A 15,950-nucleotide genomic window follows, 5' to 3' on the forward strand; every position below is an offset into this window, starting at 1 on the left:
TACATTCAGGAAAGACGGAAAGCATGACCGAATCAAAGCTATAAACTCTCATAGAAATGTATATCCATGCTTCATAGCCATGCTCAAAGTGGAGGACATACATTCAGGAAAGACGGAAAGCATGACCGAATCAAAGCTATAAACTCTCATAGAAATGTATATCCATGCTTCATAGCCATGCTCAAAGTGGAGGACATACATTCAGGAAAGACGGAAAGCATGACCGAATCAAAGCTATAAACTCTCATAGAAATGTATATCCATGCTTCATAGCCATGCTCAAAGTGGAGGACATACATTCAGGAAAAACGGAAAGCATGACCGAATCAAAGCTATAAACTCTCATAGAAATGTATATCCATGCTTCATAGCCATGCTCAAAGTGGAGGACATACATTCAGGAAAGACGGAAAGCATGACCGAATAAAAGCTATAAACTCTCATAGAAATGTATATCCATGCTTCATAGCCATGCTCAAAGTGGAGGACATACATTCAGGAAAAACGGAAAGCATGACCGAATCAAAGCTATAAACTCTCATAGAAATGTATATCCATGCTTCATAGCCATGCTCAAAGTGGAGGACATACATTCAGGAAAGACGGAAAGCATGACCGAATCAAAGCTATAAACTCTCATAGAAATGTATATCCATGCTTCATAGCCATGCTCAAAGTGGAGGACATACATTCAGGAAAGACGGAAAGCATGACCGAATCAAAGCTACAAACAGAAAGATAAATCCATGCTTCTTGGTCATGCAAACAATGGAGGACATGTTGACATTCCGCCTGGAGGGAAGGTTGAAATGGAGGACGTGCCCTGGAAAAGGAGGACACGTGTGGTTCGTATGGCAATATTCAGTTTCTAAGGTGCCCTGGCTGTCAGGCCAAAATTGCACCACTGAGGGAAGGAAAGGTTTGTTGGGTCTGGTCTGTATATTGTTGTTGTTGTTCTTGTTGTGTGCCTTCAAGTCATTTCCGACTCAAGGCTACCCCTATCATGGGGTTTTCTTGGTAAGATGTATGAATAGGTTTGCCTTTGCCTTGCCCTGAGGAGGCTGAGAGAGTGTGACTTGTTGCCCAAGTGGGTCGCCCAGTGGCTTTCTAGGGCTGAGCCCTCCAAAGTCATAGTCCAACACTGAAACCACGACCCCATACCCAAATACATCATTAATAGATAAGTATGAAGAGTGAAATGTTACAGTGACCTTTTAAATTCCCAATGGCCTGTTACAGACTGCCAAAATAAAGCTGCTTCGGGTCTCTTTGGAGGTATGCTATTTAAATGATGCATAGGTCCTAAGAGTCCGGAGGTTGCACCAAAGCCACACTCCATTCCTAAGCACTGGAGTGCAGCTTTGGTGCAGCTTCCAGATACTTAGGATGCATGCATCATTTAAAGAGCATACCTCCAAAGAGACCCAAAGCAGCTTTATTTTGGCAGTCTGTAACATTTTCTCATCTATTTGTGTGTGTGTTAAAAAATAGTCACCTTCTCCCTGACAAAGCCACACTTTGCCAATTGCACAAAGCCTTATTTCCTTGCACTGGTTTTAGTTCCAAAGTGTGGAACAATCTCTGCTGGACCGGTCAGGCTTTAGGGGGATTTGTTTGTTGACTTGGTTTTAGGCTGGATCTTTCTCCCGACGTCGGACCCGACATGGGTTTACCATGATTTTAAGGACAAATCGACTAAGCTTTAAGCCCCCTGTCGATTTATATGGCGATCCCATTAATTTCAGGGTTTAAAAACAACGACCAAGGAATCCTCAGAGGTATTTTTTTCCAATTCCTCCGAAATGTCCCCCTGCAGCACCTGGGATTTAGTCGGAGGTCTCTCATCCAAGGACTAACCAGGGCTGACCCTGCTTAACTTCCAAGACCAAACAAGACCCAGTGCCTTCAAGCCTTAACAAAGTCTCATCTTGACAAACGTTTATGAACAGTGGTCTAAAAACGATAGTAGTAAAGCACGCGGCTGAAAAGGAGTTTGGAAACGCATTGGAAACGATCGAAAACACCCGGGGAAAAAAGACAGTTAACAGGTTTGCCTTGGGAATATTAACAACGATTAATGATACAGTTCAAATGAAATTTTAATTTTGATCGTAAATAGTCGTAATTTAACGTTTGTGATAAAATGTTGTCATTTAATGTGGCGATTAAAATTAAAACGAAACCCAATTTTAATCGCGACAAAATTAAAACAATGAAAATGCATCTGAGGAAGGAGACTGAAGTCTACCAAAAAGCTCTTGCTGCCAATATCTTTATTTCAATTGAGTCTCAAAGGTGCTACAAGAGCTCTATAAATCACCATCATCATCATCATCATAGCATCTGAGGAAGCAGACTGAAGTCTAGGAAAGCTCATGAAGCCGTCAATAAAGAATCCGTCCTTACGGAAGGGCCCGACTCTAGTAGTAATAGCAGTAGTAGTAATATAGTAATAATAATAATAGTAGTGGTAGTGGGGGTGGTAGTAGCTGCTGCTGCTGCTGTTGTTGATATTATTATTATTATTATTATTATTATTATTATTATTATTATTATTATTTCTCACCCGCCCGGAGCAACAACAATTAACAGACACACCAGGTCAGTTAAAAACACATCGCTTAAAGTGCATCTTGGTTTGAAAGGACCTGCTTACATAGTTCTTTGTGGGTTTGGTTCTTTGGGTTTGGTTCTTTGGGGCTGTTGATTCCTGACCTTTCGCCATCATCTTCTGAAAAACCTCTGCATTTCTGGCATCTTCAGAGATACATCAGGAAGAAACTCTTCTAGAACATGGCCACGGAGCCCCAAAAACCCACAAAGAACTATGGATGCTGCTGGCCATGAAAGCCTTCAGACCTGCTTACAGTTAAAGGACAAGTTTAATACCCGTATTAAAAGAATCCACACTGATGATATTAATGATCATAATGATGATGATGATAATAATAAGGGAGCTTGAGCGGTTTCAGCCTCCCGCAGCCGGACTTCAACTAGGAGTGTTTTTAGCATTGATCTTTGCAATGCCTTCCATTTGTCCATTGCAAAAACAAAAAAATCAATGCTTAGAAACACTCCCTTGCAACGAGGAGCATGAATTTCACATTATGAGTGTTTCTTAGCTTTTCATTGGAACTTTGAGCATTTATTTTGTTGGCCTTTATTTTTGCAGTGATGCTCTCTCCATTGGTCCTCAGGCTGGAGCATGACTGAGAAGCATGCATTTAACATTTCTGTGAGTGTTTCTTAGCTTTTAACTAGTCATGTCCTTCTTTTGTTTGTTTTTTTCTGGAATGCGGTCCATTTTGAGCATCGCCAAGGAGCATGAGCGTGCATGTTTTTAGCTGGCATCTTGCAATGTCGTTTGCGGTTATGAGGAGGACCCTTCCTAATCTCGGAGGGGCCTTTCCTTGCATCCCTCCTCCCTCCCTCCCAATAACTCACAACTCGCACCATCGAAAAAAGAGCCCAGATGACTTTACGAAGGGAGAGAGTTAAGAGAATAATTACAAGGGAAGGCCGTTAAAGTTTATTCCCAGTCCCGAAGGCAAGAGCTGGCATTTTATGGCCAACATCTGGCAGGAAAGCCAGCCAGGGAGGCCGCCACCATGAGACCCGGCCAGGACCGGCCTTAATCCGGAGCAAGAAAGCCAGAGGAGAGGAGGACCGAGAGACAGGCGTCCTCCTTTACCAGGACACGTCCTCCATCCCAGCTGTCTGTCCGGGAAGGATTGCAAAAGGGGAGGGGGGCAGGCATTTCATATTTGTGTGAGAGCTTGTGGCACCTTTCAGACTCACTGAAAGAAAGAAGTTGGCAGCAGGCGCTTCCCTAGACTTCAGTCTTCTTCCTGAGATGCATCTGGATATAACAACAACAACAACAACAACAATGTAGAGAGCTCTTGTATCCCCTTTGGGACTCACTGAAATAAAGAAATCGGCAGCAGGAGCCTTTCCTAGACTTCAGTCTTCTTCCTCAGATGCAGTTGATATTATTATTATTATTATTATTATTATTATTTAGAGAGATCTCGTAGCACCTTTGAGACTCATCGAAAGAGAGAAGTTGGCAGCATAAGCTTCCCTAGACTTCAGTCTTCTTCCTCAGATGCAGTTGATATTATTATTATTATTATTATTATTTAGAGAGATCTCGTAGCACCTTTGAGACTCATCGAAAGAGAGAAGTTGGCAGCATAAGCTTCCCTAGACTTCAGTCTTCTTCCTCAGATGCAGTTGATATTATTATTATTATTATTATTATTTAGAGAGATCTCGTAGCACCTTTGAGACTCATCGAAAGAGAGAAGTTGGCAGCATAAGCTTCCCTAGACTTCAGTCTTCTTCCTCAGATGCAGTTGATATTATTATTATTATTATTATTATTATTTAGAGAGATCTCGTAGCACCTTTGAGACTCATCGAAAGAGAGAAGTTGGCAGCATAAGCTTCCCTAGACTTCAGTCTTCTTCCTCAGATGCAGTTGATATTATTATTATTATTATTATTATTTAGAGAGATCTCGTAGCACCTTTGAGACTCATCGAAAGAGAGAAGTTGGCAGCATAAGCTTCCCTAGACTTCAGTCTTCTTCCTCAGATGCAGTTGATATTTTTATTATTATTATTATTATTATTATTATTATTATTATTATTATTTAGAAAGATCTTGTAGCCCTTTTGAGACTCACCGAAAGGAAGAAGTTGGCAGGGTGAGCTTTCCTACGCTTAAGTCTACTTCCTCAGATGCATTTATGACTTATGAAAGCTCATGCTGCCAATTTCTTCCTTTCGGTGGGTCTCAAAGGTGAGGCAAGATCTCTCTACATTATTATTATTATCATTATTATTATTATACCCAAATGCATCTGAGGAAGTAGAGTGAAGTCTATGAAGCTCCTGCTGCCAATTTCTTTCTTTCAGTGAGTCTCAAAGGTGCTGCAAGATCTCTTCGCGTACTGATTCTAGAGACTAACACGGCTATATCTTTGAATTCTACCAATATTTGTATGGGTATTTTTAGCTTTTTATTTGGCCATGTTTCCCCCCCCCCCCCCATTTCCTGGATGCTCCTCCATTCTGCAGTGCCTGGTCCTCCTTTAGTGGGTTCTTTGGAGGACATGATCTCGTCAGGTTGACCTCTCTGGGCGACTCCTAAGGAAGGTAACCCTTTCCGGTTGTGGGTCCATCCATCTCCTCCCTGGGGCTTCTGTGGGTCTTTGGGAGGGTCCGGCCCCCATAACCATCACACTTCCTCTGAGTGTAGTAGAGTCTCCTTCCCTGGAGGTCTTTAAACAGAGGCTGGATGGCCATCTGTCAATGGGGATGCTTTGATTGAGAGTTCCTGCATGGCAGAATTGGGGTTGGACTGGATCAGGGCCCTTGGGGTCTCTTCCAACTCTACGATTCTGCAATTCTATGATTCCTCGTAAATCCTCTCGGGGCTCCTGGGGGGCGTCCCATAAAAAAGGCCCACCGTTCGGGGAGGTCTGCTCTTTACGGGCCCCATAAAGGCCTCCTTGGGGGGAATCGGCTCCCTCCCATCCCTGGGTCTAGAGATCCCCAGCCCCATAATAAGGGTTACTATAATTCTCTTCCAGAAAACAGGGCAAAAAGATAGAGGACTGCACTGGGAGGCTTATACTGACCACGCAGTTGTTGTTATTGTTGCTGCGTGCCTTCAAGTCCTTTCCGACTTATGGAGACCCTTTAAGGCCAGCCTATCCAAGGGTTTTCTTGGCAAGGTTTGTTCAGAGGAGGTTTGCCATTGCTTTCCCCTGGGTGACCTTGGGTAAAAAGTCACACTCTCTCAGCCTCAGGGGAAGGCAGTGGCAAACCTTCTCGGGAAAAGCCTCCCATTCAAAAGATGCAGAATGGAAGGCATGCAGCCGGCCCTCCATATCCAATGCTTTTTCTTTTCATCCACGGATTCAAGCATCCATGGCTTGAAAATATTCAAATATATGAATATAAATTCCAAAAAGCCAACCTCTTTTATTTAAGGGGCACAGACATATATTTTATTCGGGCAAGATTTAAAAAGCACAAAGCCTAATACATAAGTGCAACAATAAATTTCAAGCCACACATATATTTAAGGGGCACCATTTTACTATGACGTTGTCGATAACAGGATTTGAGCATCCACGGATTTGGGTATCTTCTGCAGAGAGCCCTGGAACCAATCCCCAGAAGGTACCAAGGGCCCACTGTAACAACAACAACAACAACAACAACACTCCATTGTATTGAATGGGACTTGAGCATCCACGGATTTTGGTATCCACAGAGGGTCCTGGAACCAAACTGAGGCTCCAGCTTCCAAGTTGGGTGGATCCCTCCTCTCTCCAGGAATGGAGCCGAAGGAGGCAGCAGAGAAGTGGGGCAAGAGGGTCCCAAACCCCATTCCAACACAAAGCACGTCTGAACACGAACTGATCTTGGCGTTTTCTTGTAAAGGTTGGTTCAGAGAGGGTTTGCCCTTGCCCTTGCCCCCTGAGGCTGAGAGAGTGTGACTTTGCCCAAGGTGGAAAAGACACAGATGATCTAATAATGTTATGATAGCCTCCAGGGAGGACAAGGCACCCCAAAATGAAGCAGAACGTAGGACATGGCCAAACGAAAGCTAAAAACACTCCTAGAAGTTAAAACCCTGCTTCTTAGCTTTCTTTCCTTTCTTTTCTTTTCTCTTCCTTTCCTTTCCTTTCTCTTTCTTTCCTTTCCTTTCCTTTCCTTTCCTTTCCTTTCCTTTCCTTTCCTTTCTCTTTTTTTCCTTTCCCTTCCCTTCCCTTCTCTTCTTTTCCTTTTCCCTTCCTTTCCTTTTCCTTCTCTTCTCTTCTTTTCCTTTTCCCTTCCTTTCCTTTCCCTTTCCTTTCCTTATCTTTCCTTTCCTTTCCCTTCTCTTCTCTTCTTTTCCTTTTCCCTTCCTTTCCTTTCCCTTTCCTTTCCTTTCCTTATCTTTCCTTTCCTTTCCCTTCCCTTCCCTTTCCTTTCCTTTTCCCTTTCCCTTACTTTCCTTTCCTTTCCCTTTCCTTATCTTTCCTTTCCTTCCCTTCCCTTTCCCTTCCCTTCCCTTCCTTTCCCTTTCCTTATCTTCCCTTCCCTTTCCCTTTCCTTATCTTTCCTTATTTTTCCTTTCCCTTCCCTTCCCTTCCCTTCCCTTCCCTTCCCTCTCCCTTTCCTTTTCCCTTTCCCTTACTTTCTTTTCCTTTCCCTTTCCTTATCTTTCCTTATTTTTCCTTTCCTTTCCCTTCCCTTCCCTTTCCCTTCCTTTCCTTTCCCTTTCCTTATCTTTCCCTTTCCCTTCCTTTCCTTTCCCTTTCCTTTCCCTTCCTTTCCCTTCCCTTCCTTTCTTTATCTTCCCTCCCCTTTTTTTTTCCTTTCCTTTCCCTTCCCTTCCCTTTCCCTTTCCTTTTCCCTTTCCCTTACTTTCTTTCCTTTCCCTTCCTCTTCCCTTTCTTAGTCCAGTTCCAAATGGAGGACCAGGATAGGACCGCCATAAATCGGAAAAGGCGGCAGACAAGAACAGGGCAGGAGGAAGGGCTCTTTCCAAAAGGCAAAGTGCAAGTCGTTCAAAAGAACCTTTCAGTTCTTTTCTCCCTCCCGGTCCTTCATGGAACTCCTCTGTTTGCAATCGGGAAAAGACTGACCTGCCCGGGAGGGTCTCCTAAGAGAAGGACCTCGGGAGGGAAGCGAGCAGCCCAGGATCAGGAGAGATGGGGCTCCTCCGCCGGCCCTTTCTCCCCGAGACCTCGCTCTCTGCCAAAGCCAAGGGGCTCCGGAGAAGGAGGCAGGAGGATCCGAAGGGGAGGAAGGGGGCCAGGGAGGGAAGATCTGGCCAAAGGGAAGGAGCCCAAAGAAGCAGGTCCAGAGCTGCACCTTCCCTTCCCCTTCCCCTTCCCCTTCCCTTCCTTTTCCTTCCCTTCCCCTTCCCCTTCCTTTTCCTTCCCTTCCCCTTCCCCTTCCCTTCCCTTCCCTTCCCTTCCCTTACTTTCCCTTCCCTTCCTTTTCCTTCCCTTCCCCTTACTTTCCCTTCCTTTTCCTTCCTTTTCCTTCCCTTCCCCTTCCCCTTTCCCTTTCCCTTCCCTTCCCTTACTTTCCCTTCCTTTTCCTTCCCTTCCCCTTCCCCTTCCCCTTCCCTTCCCTTACTTTCCCTTCCTTTCCCTTCCCTTCCCCTTCCCCTTCCCCTTCCCCTTCCCCTTCCCTTCTCTTCCCTTCCCTTCCTTTTCCTTCCTTTTCCTTCCCTTCCCCTTCCCTTCCCTTTCCTGTCTTTCCCCTTTTGGACCCCGGACCCAGAAGGACCAACTGCCCTCCTCGCCGCCAAGGAGGACAAGGCACCATCGCGAAATGGAGGACGCCCCAGGACAAAGGGAGGACATGACCGACTCAACCATGCCTTTTGGTCCCGCTCCAGATGGAGGACGGGACCAAATCACAAAGCACTCAAAAGACTCTGAGACCCCCCTTCGGCTTCCAAATGGAGGACATGGCCGAATAAAGCCTGCCATGAAACACTCCTAGAAATATACATGCGCGCTGCTGAGTCCTGCATCAAATGGAGGACGTTCCGGAAAAATGGAGGACATACACAAACGAAAGCTCTTAAAGCACTTCTATAAATATAAATGCGTGCTTCTTGGTCCTGCTCCGAACGGAGGGAGTTTGGGAATTCCTCCTGGGCAGAAAGCTGAAATGGAGGACGCGTCCTGGAAAAGGAGGACCTGCCCCATGGCCCCCATCCGCCCGGACTCCAAGCCCCTCCAGGATTTCCCCAAAGTACAGGATTTCTCTCTTTCTCCGGCTCTTTGCTTTCTGTCTCTTCAGGGAAAGGTCCCTCCAAAGAGGAGGAGAAGTCCCCGCGGAGCCCCAGACCCCCAAAATGCCCGGCTACGACAACAACGACAACAACGACAACAACGACAAAAAATATCCCAAGCCCAGCAGAAAGATATAGTGCCTTGTCCTCCAGCAGAAAGATCTAGTTTAGAAATAAAGGGAGCAACCGCCTCAAAAAAGACAGCCTAAAGTGATACGGCTTTGTGTGTGTGTCTTGTTGGTTTTTCTTGGCAAGGTTTGTTCAGAGAGGTTTTTGCCCTTGCCCTGAGGCTGAGAGAGTGTGACCTCGCCCAAGGTCGCCCCAGTGGCTTTCCGTAGACAACCCTGGTCTCCAGTGTCGCAGTCCACCACTTACTATATCCGAAATGAACTCATTTCTAGTCTTTACATGTTGTAACCTGCCTTGATTCCCCATGAAAAGGCGGGCTATAAATAAATCATCATCATCATCATCATCATCATCATCATCATCATCATCATCATCATCATCATATTATTATTATTATTATTATTATTATTATTATTATTATTATTCATAGTTGTCACACATTGTTTTAGGTAGAGTGTTTCCCCCCTTGAACTTCTTCTCCGGTTTGCATGAAAGATAAAAGAAGTCATTTTTCACGAAGTGAATATCATAGAACCATAGACTCCTAGAGTTGGAAGAGACCCCTTCAAGGGCCATCCAGTCCAACCCCCTTCTGCCATGCAGGAAATCACCATCAAAGCACCCCAAAAAGATGGCCATCCAGCCTCTTGTTTAAAAACCTCCAAGGAGGGAGAAATTTTGCCACCAGAGCAATCATAAAGATGGCCAGGATATGTTTGTGGGTCTGTTTTGTCTACTTTCAAGCCCTAGGAGAACCAATCACTCGGTTTTCTTGGCAAGCTTTCCTCAGAAGAGGTTTGCCCTAAGGCTGAGAGAGTGTGACTTGCCCAAGTATAGTTTACAATGTGGGTTTCCATGGGCGATCGGAAAATCCACTCACACTACTGTTGTTGATTCCTCCGCGAAAAAGCAGAATATAAATACATTATATTATTATGGTTGTTGTTGTGGTTGTTGTGTGACTTTGTTTCCTACTTAAAGCAGACATATATAATGGGGTTTTCTTGGCAAGATGATGTTCAGAGGAGGTTTGGTTTTCCCTGAGGCTGAGAGAGTGTGACTTGACCAGTGGGTTTCCATGGCCGAGGAAGGATTTGAACTGTCTTCTCCAGAGCCAGAGGCCAAAACCCTCAGACCACGGCACAATGTTGGCTCCCTACACATTATTATTATTATTATTATTATTATTATTATTATTATTATTGTATTTATACCCCCGTGTAATGTTTGGGGCCTGATTCCACGAAATGCAGGAATCATTTTTGGTAGGGTTTTGTTTTTGTTTTTAGGAAAGAGTGAAAGTTGTCCTGGAAAGAAAAGGAGGACGCCTTACTACAGAGAAAAGGAGGACGCTTTACTTACTATTCGGATCATTCCCGACGTTTCTTCTACGGCTTGGGATCTTCTCCCTTAAAAGCGGGTTTTGTTGAAAAGATCGTAACTATAATCCGTTGGTAGCATTTCGGGACTTCGGCTGTTTCAAATCTTATGCTAGAGAATAAAGGTGAGGGTTTCAAAAGTCGGACTATAGACTCTGGAGACCTGGGTTCAAATCGCAGCTCAGCCACAAAAAAAAAACCCATTGGGAGACCTTGGGCAAGTCACACTCTCTCAGCCTCAGAGGGAGACAAAAGTGGCAACCTTGCCATGATAAGTTTGCCGTAAATCAGAAGGTAAACACCAACAACAAGAAGAATATTTTATAACTGGAGACCTGACGCATCTGAGGAAGTGGAGTGAAGTCTAGGGAAGGTCCTGCTGCCAACTTCTTTCTTTCAGAGAGTCTCAAAAGGGCTACAAGAGCTCTCTACAGAATAATAATAATAATAATAATAATAATGATAATAATGATAATGATAATGATAATGATAATGATAATAATAATAATAATAATAATAATAATAATACCAAATGCACCTGGGGAAGGAGACTTAAGTCTAGGAAAGCCCATGCTGCCAGCTTCTGGTTGTATGGTTATTTTTTGTATCTAATGCTCTTGTTGTCATCTGCTTTGATTCCAGGAGGAAAAGTCAGACTAGATGATGATGATGATGATGATGATGATGATGATGGTGATGATGATTTATTTATAGCCCGTCTTTTCATGGGGAATCAAGGCAGGTTACAACATGTAAAGACTAGAAATGAGTTCATTTTGGATATAGTAAGTGGTGGACTGCGACACTGGAGACCAGGGTTGTCCACGGAAAGCCACTGGGGCGACCTTGGGCGAGGTCACACTCTCTCAGCCTCAGGGCAAGGGCAAAAACCTCTCTGAACAAACCTTGCCAAGAAAAACCAACAAGACACACACACAAAGCCGTATCACTTTAGGCTGTCTTTTTTGAGGCGGTTGCTCCCTTTATTTCTAAACTAGATCTTTCTGCTGGAGGACAAGGCACTATGTTGTTGTTGTTGTTGTTGTTGTTGTTACCGAACGTTATGGAATTATAGAAATATAAACGTGAATCTTTTTACGAAATCATTGCTGTCACTTTTTGTTTTCGGGAGACGTAAAAAGGTGAAAGGCGACTACGACTAAAGTTTTTCTATACCGGGACTTTGCAGGGAACTGAAAACACCTCTGTGTTTCATGAACTGATCTACATACACACTTTTTAAAAACCTAGGGATATATATATATATGTGTGTGTGTGTGTGTGTGTGTGTCGGGTTTTGGAAAGTGGGAAACGAAACCCCTTGCTCTCCTTTCGGAGGGCAGGGGGACCAGGGGTCTATGTCCTCCTTACCTCTAAATGGAGGACCTACCAGAAAGAAAAAGGAGGACGTGACCTCCATAGATAGATAGATAGATAGATAGATAGATAGATAGATAGCCACAGACACAGACACACACACTCTTCAGGATCGTGCCTAGTCCCTTCCTAGCTGCCTTTCCAAGTCCTAGCCTTCTTTTGTCTGCTTGACTGCAGCCTCCATTCTGATATCTATCTATCTATCTATCTATCTATCTATCTATCTATCTATCTATCTGTGGAGGTCACGTCCTCCTTTTTCTTTCTGGTAGGTCCTCCATTTAGAGAATGGAGGCTGCAGTCAAGCAGACAAAAGAAGGCTAGGACTTGGAAAGGCAGCTAGGAAGGGACTAGGCACGATCCTGAAGAGTGTCTGTGTCTATCTATCTATCTATCTATCTATCTATCTATCTATCTATCTATCTATCTATCTTTACACTTCAGGATCTTGCCTAGTCCCTTCCTCGTTGCCCTTCCAAGTCTTCTTTTAGTGGCTTGACTTGCAGCCTCCATTCCGATGATTGACCAAAGTGAGGGAAACCTTGAGCCATTTCAACGTCCTCCTCGCCTCCTTTAAAATAGGGATATTCTCTGTGGTCATTATTTGGGTTTCCTGAAAGTCCATCAGGAAACTTGCTTTTGCCCTTGACCTTCTTCAGCCATCCTTCCAAGCCTTTCCTGTTTTCTCCCAGCAGGCCATGCAACCCATCTGAGGAAGGCCGAGGAAAGCTCCTCTTTGCCAGGTCTTCCGACGTTGGAACAAGCCGCTTAGAGAGGGGTTCAGCCCTATCAAAAACAGTATAGAGAACGAAAGAGATAGCCCTGTTTGTCTGTAGCATCAGTAGGTAGAGAGAGCTTGTAGCCCCTCTGAGGCTCAGTGAGAGGAAGCAACAGTTGGCAACAGGAGCCAAATGCATCTGAGGAAGTAGACCGAAGTCTATGAAAGCTCATTCCAGTGAGTGTCAAAGGAGCTACAAGATCTCTCTAAAGAATAATGATCATGATGATGATGATGATGATGATGATGATGATGTGCATCTGAGGAAGGAGACTGGAGCCTAGGGAAGCTCCTGCTGCCGACTTCTTTCTTTCAGTGAGTCTCAACTTGATCTCTCTGCGCAGAGGAGAGAAAATGCAAGCGCTGCCTTGCTCTTGCTCCGACAGGAGAGCTTTTGGGGGAGTCCTCTTGGAGAGGAGGGGGAAATGGAGGACGTGAAGCATGAAGGCTCCCTCCCTCCCTCCCCTTGGCTTGGCCTGGCCCTTCCCCTCTTCCCCATTGGGCCGGGGCTCTTGCAGGGAGGAGGGGGGTCGGTCTCCGCTTTGACAGGCGCCAGCAGCCGGAGGGAAAGGAAGGGAAGGAAGGAAGGGGCAGCCCAGGCTCATCTGATCCGAGTCCAGGGGGATCCAGCCAGGCCGGGGTCCCATGTAGCTGCCTAGTCCTCAGTCGGGTCCCTCTGGCGATCGGGGCTCTGGGCTGCGGAGGATGAGCGAGCGGCGCCGGTCTCCTCTGGCGCTGAGCTCCCGGGCCCACGCCTTCTCCGTCGAGGCCCTGATCGGGGCCCACAGCAAGGCCAGCAGCCGCAGGAAGAGGAGGCAGAGCGGCAGCCGCCGCCGCTGGGACGGGAAGGGCCTCCGCCTGGCTGCCATGGGAGCCCTCAGCCCTCAAGGGGCCCCCGAGGAAGAGGAAGAGGAGGAGGAAGAGGAAGAGGAGGAAGAAGGAGGAGGAGGAGGAGGAGGAACTGGAGAGATCCCCCAAGCCCTGGAGCTCCATGCCGGTGAGGGAGAGCGGGGATCCGGGGAGGGAGAATCATACAATCGTAGAATCATGGAGTCATAGAGTCATACAGTCATACGATCATAGAAGTGTAGAATCATAGAATCATCTAGAACCATAGAATTGTATGATCATAGAATTGTAGAATCATAGAATCATCTAGAACCATAGAATTGTATGATCATAGAAGTGTAGAATCATAGAATCATCTAGAACCATAGAATTGTATGATCATAGAAGTGTAGAATCATAGAATCATCTAGAACCATAGAATTGTATGATCATAGAATTGTAGAATCATAGAATCATCTAGAACCATAGAATTGTACAATCATAGAATTGTAGAATCATAGAATCATCTAGAACCATAGAGTACGTTCATAGAAGAAGTGTAGAATCATAGAATTATCTAGAGCCATAGAATTGTACGATCATAGAATCATACAATCATAAAATCGTAGAGTTGGAAGAGACCACAAGGGCCATTCAGTCCAACCCCATTCTGCCATGCAGGAACTCTCAATCAAAGCATACCCAATAGATGGCCATCCAGCCTCTGTTTAAAGACCTTCAAGGAAGGAGACTCCACCACACTCCGAGGACGGAGTTTGTTCCACTGTCCAAGAAGCCCTTACTGTCAGGAAGTTCCTCCTAATGTCGAGGTGGAATTATTATTATTATTATTATTATTATTATTATTATTATAGTTTATTTCTATAGCGCTGTGAATGTACACAGCACTTTACATATAAATAATCAAATCAATAAAAATATAAAACCTGCCAATGGCGTACAATCTACAGCTCCAGGAATCTCTCTTTCTGTAGCTTGCATCTATTGTTCCGGGTCCTGTTCTCTGGAGCAGCAGAAAACAAGCTTGCCCCCTCCTCAATATGCCATCCGTTCAAGTACTTAAACAGGGCTATCCCCTCTTCACCTTCTCTTCTCCAGGCTAAACATCCCCAGCTCCTTGAGTCGTTCCTCATAGGGCTTCATGGTTTCCAGACCCTTCACCATTTTAGTCGCAGGGCAGCCCCATCGGGGAGACCAGAGGGATGTCCAAAAGGTCCTCCATAATCTTGAGGAGGACCTTCATGAAGTGTGAAGAGTGGAGGCTGCTTGTTAAACCGAGGCTGGAGGGAGGGTGGGTTTGGCTGGATGACCTCTGGGGATCTCTTTCAACTCTATGAGCCTAGATTTCTTTCTATTATTACTATTATTATTATTGCATTAATTATATAGCGCCATAGGCTTTGCATAGCGCTTCGATTCTCTTTATTTCACAAATACGCAACCTTATATATAACACAACCAGACCTCTTCCTGATCTTTCAAACCAAAAGGATTGACACGCAAGAAGCCTCTTCCTCTGTTCCGTTCTCAGGCATCGTAACTCACTCTCCTCAACTTACATATAGTCTCTTTTTCCAAATGTATACCTTATACATAGGAAATCTTACTCTTATGTAGTCCTCTATCCTATAGATTTTGAAATGTCTTTGCTGCTCAGGGATGGCTAGATGAGCCTAGATTTCTAAGGAGCGATTTAGTCATAGACTCCCTTCTTCTTCTCCTTCTCCTTCTCCTTCTCCTTCTCCTTCTCCTTCTTCTTCTTTTATTTAATTTAAATTTTATTGAGTTTTTAATCAGTCGTAATCAAACCCAGAATAGGCATTTCTTATCATTTCCCAAAAGTTAAACTGAACTAGCCAATACAAAATCTCGACTGGCTTCCTATTTTCTTTCTCCTTTTTTCCTTCTCTCTTTTTAGGTATAGATCTTATGCGTCCGTTTGTATTAGTCCATTTTGTCCCTCTTTTTTTGGAGCAGGACTTCTTCTTCTTCTTCTTCTTCTTCTTCTTCTTCTTCTTCTTCTTCTTATTATTATTATTATTATTATTATATTTATGTAGCGCTATAGATTTACACAGGGGGGTTGCATTTTGCTTCAGGGGGCTTGCATTCTACTGAAGCATGCCTTTATTCTGTTTCTAGTAGGGTGTCCGAAACACACACACTGCAGAAATATAATCCAGTTTGAGACCGCTTTAACTGCCCTGTCTCAGTGCTAGGGAATCCTGGGAGTTTATTGTGGCATCAGAGCGGTTTGACACAGAAGGCTCAATGTCTCAGAAACACTAGTTCCCAGGATGCCCTAGCATTGAGCCAGGGCAGTTAAAGCGGTCTCAAACTGGATTATTTCTGAAGTGCGTTTTGGACCTAGTAGGAGTGCTTTTGAGCTTCGCTTTGGGCTTCTCCTCCGGTGGTCCTCCATTCGGGCTCTGCAAAAAAATGTAGGACATTCAAGGAAAATGGAGGACCTTAGCAAAGAAAAGCCCAATACATTCACGGGGTCCATGCTAATTTTCTTTAGGAATTAAAAGTATTAAATATGTATAGTTGATAGATGCTGCTGAGTGTCATTATTATTATTATTATTATTATTATTATTATTATAGTTTATTTCTATAGCTCTG

The 15,950-nt window shown here is 44.5% G+C and overlaps 1 protein-coding gene across 1 annotated transcript in view; it reads left to right on the plus strand.

Annotated features, from left to right (window-relative positions):
• The first annotated feature begins 13,051 nt into the window (after window positions 1–13,051).
• Window positions 13,052–15,950, plus strand: part of LOC149323474 (T-box transcription factor TBX15-like) — a 115,009-nt gene continuing 112,110 nt past the window's right edge. The window contains exon 1 of the mRNA XM_089488979.1: window positions 13,052–13,474. Within this exon, the coding sequence (XP_089345105.1) occupies window positions 13,183–13,474 (292 nt within the window). The 5' untranslated portion in view covers window positions 13,052–13,182. The remainder of the gene's footprint in view (window positions 13,475–15,950) is intronic.

The sequence above is a fragment of the Sceloporus occidentalis genome, unplaced genomic scaffold (assembly GCF_023333645.1).
Source record: "Sceloporus occidentalis isolate IW3139 unplaced genomic scaffold, rSceOcc1.0.p SCAF_1, whole genome shotgun sequence".
Classification (NCBI taxonomy): domain Eukaryota; kingdom Metazoa; phylum Chordata; class Lepidosauria; order Squamata; family Phrynosomatidae; genus Sceloporus; species Sceloporus occidentalis.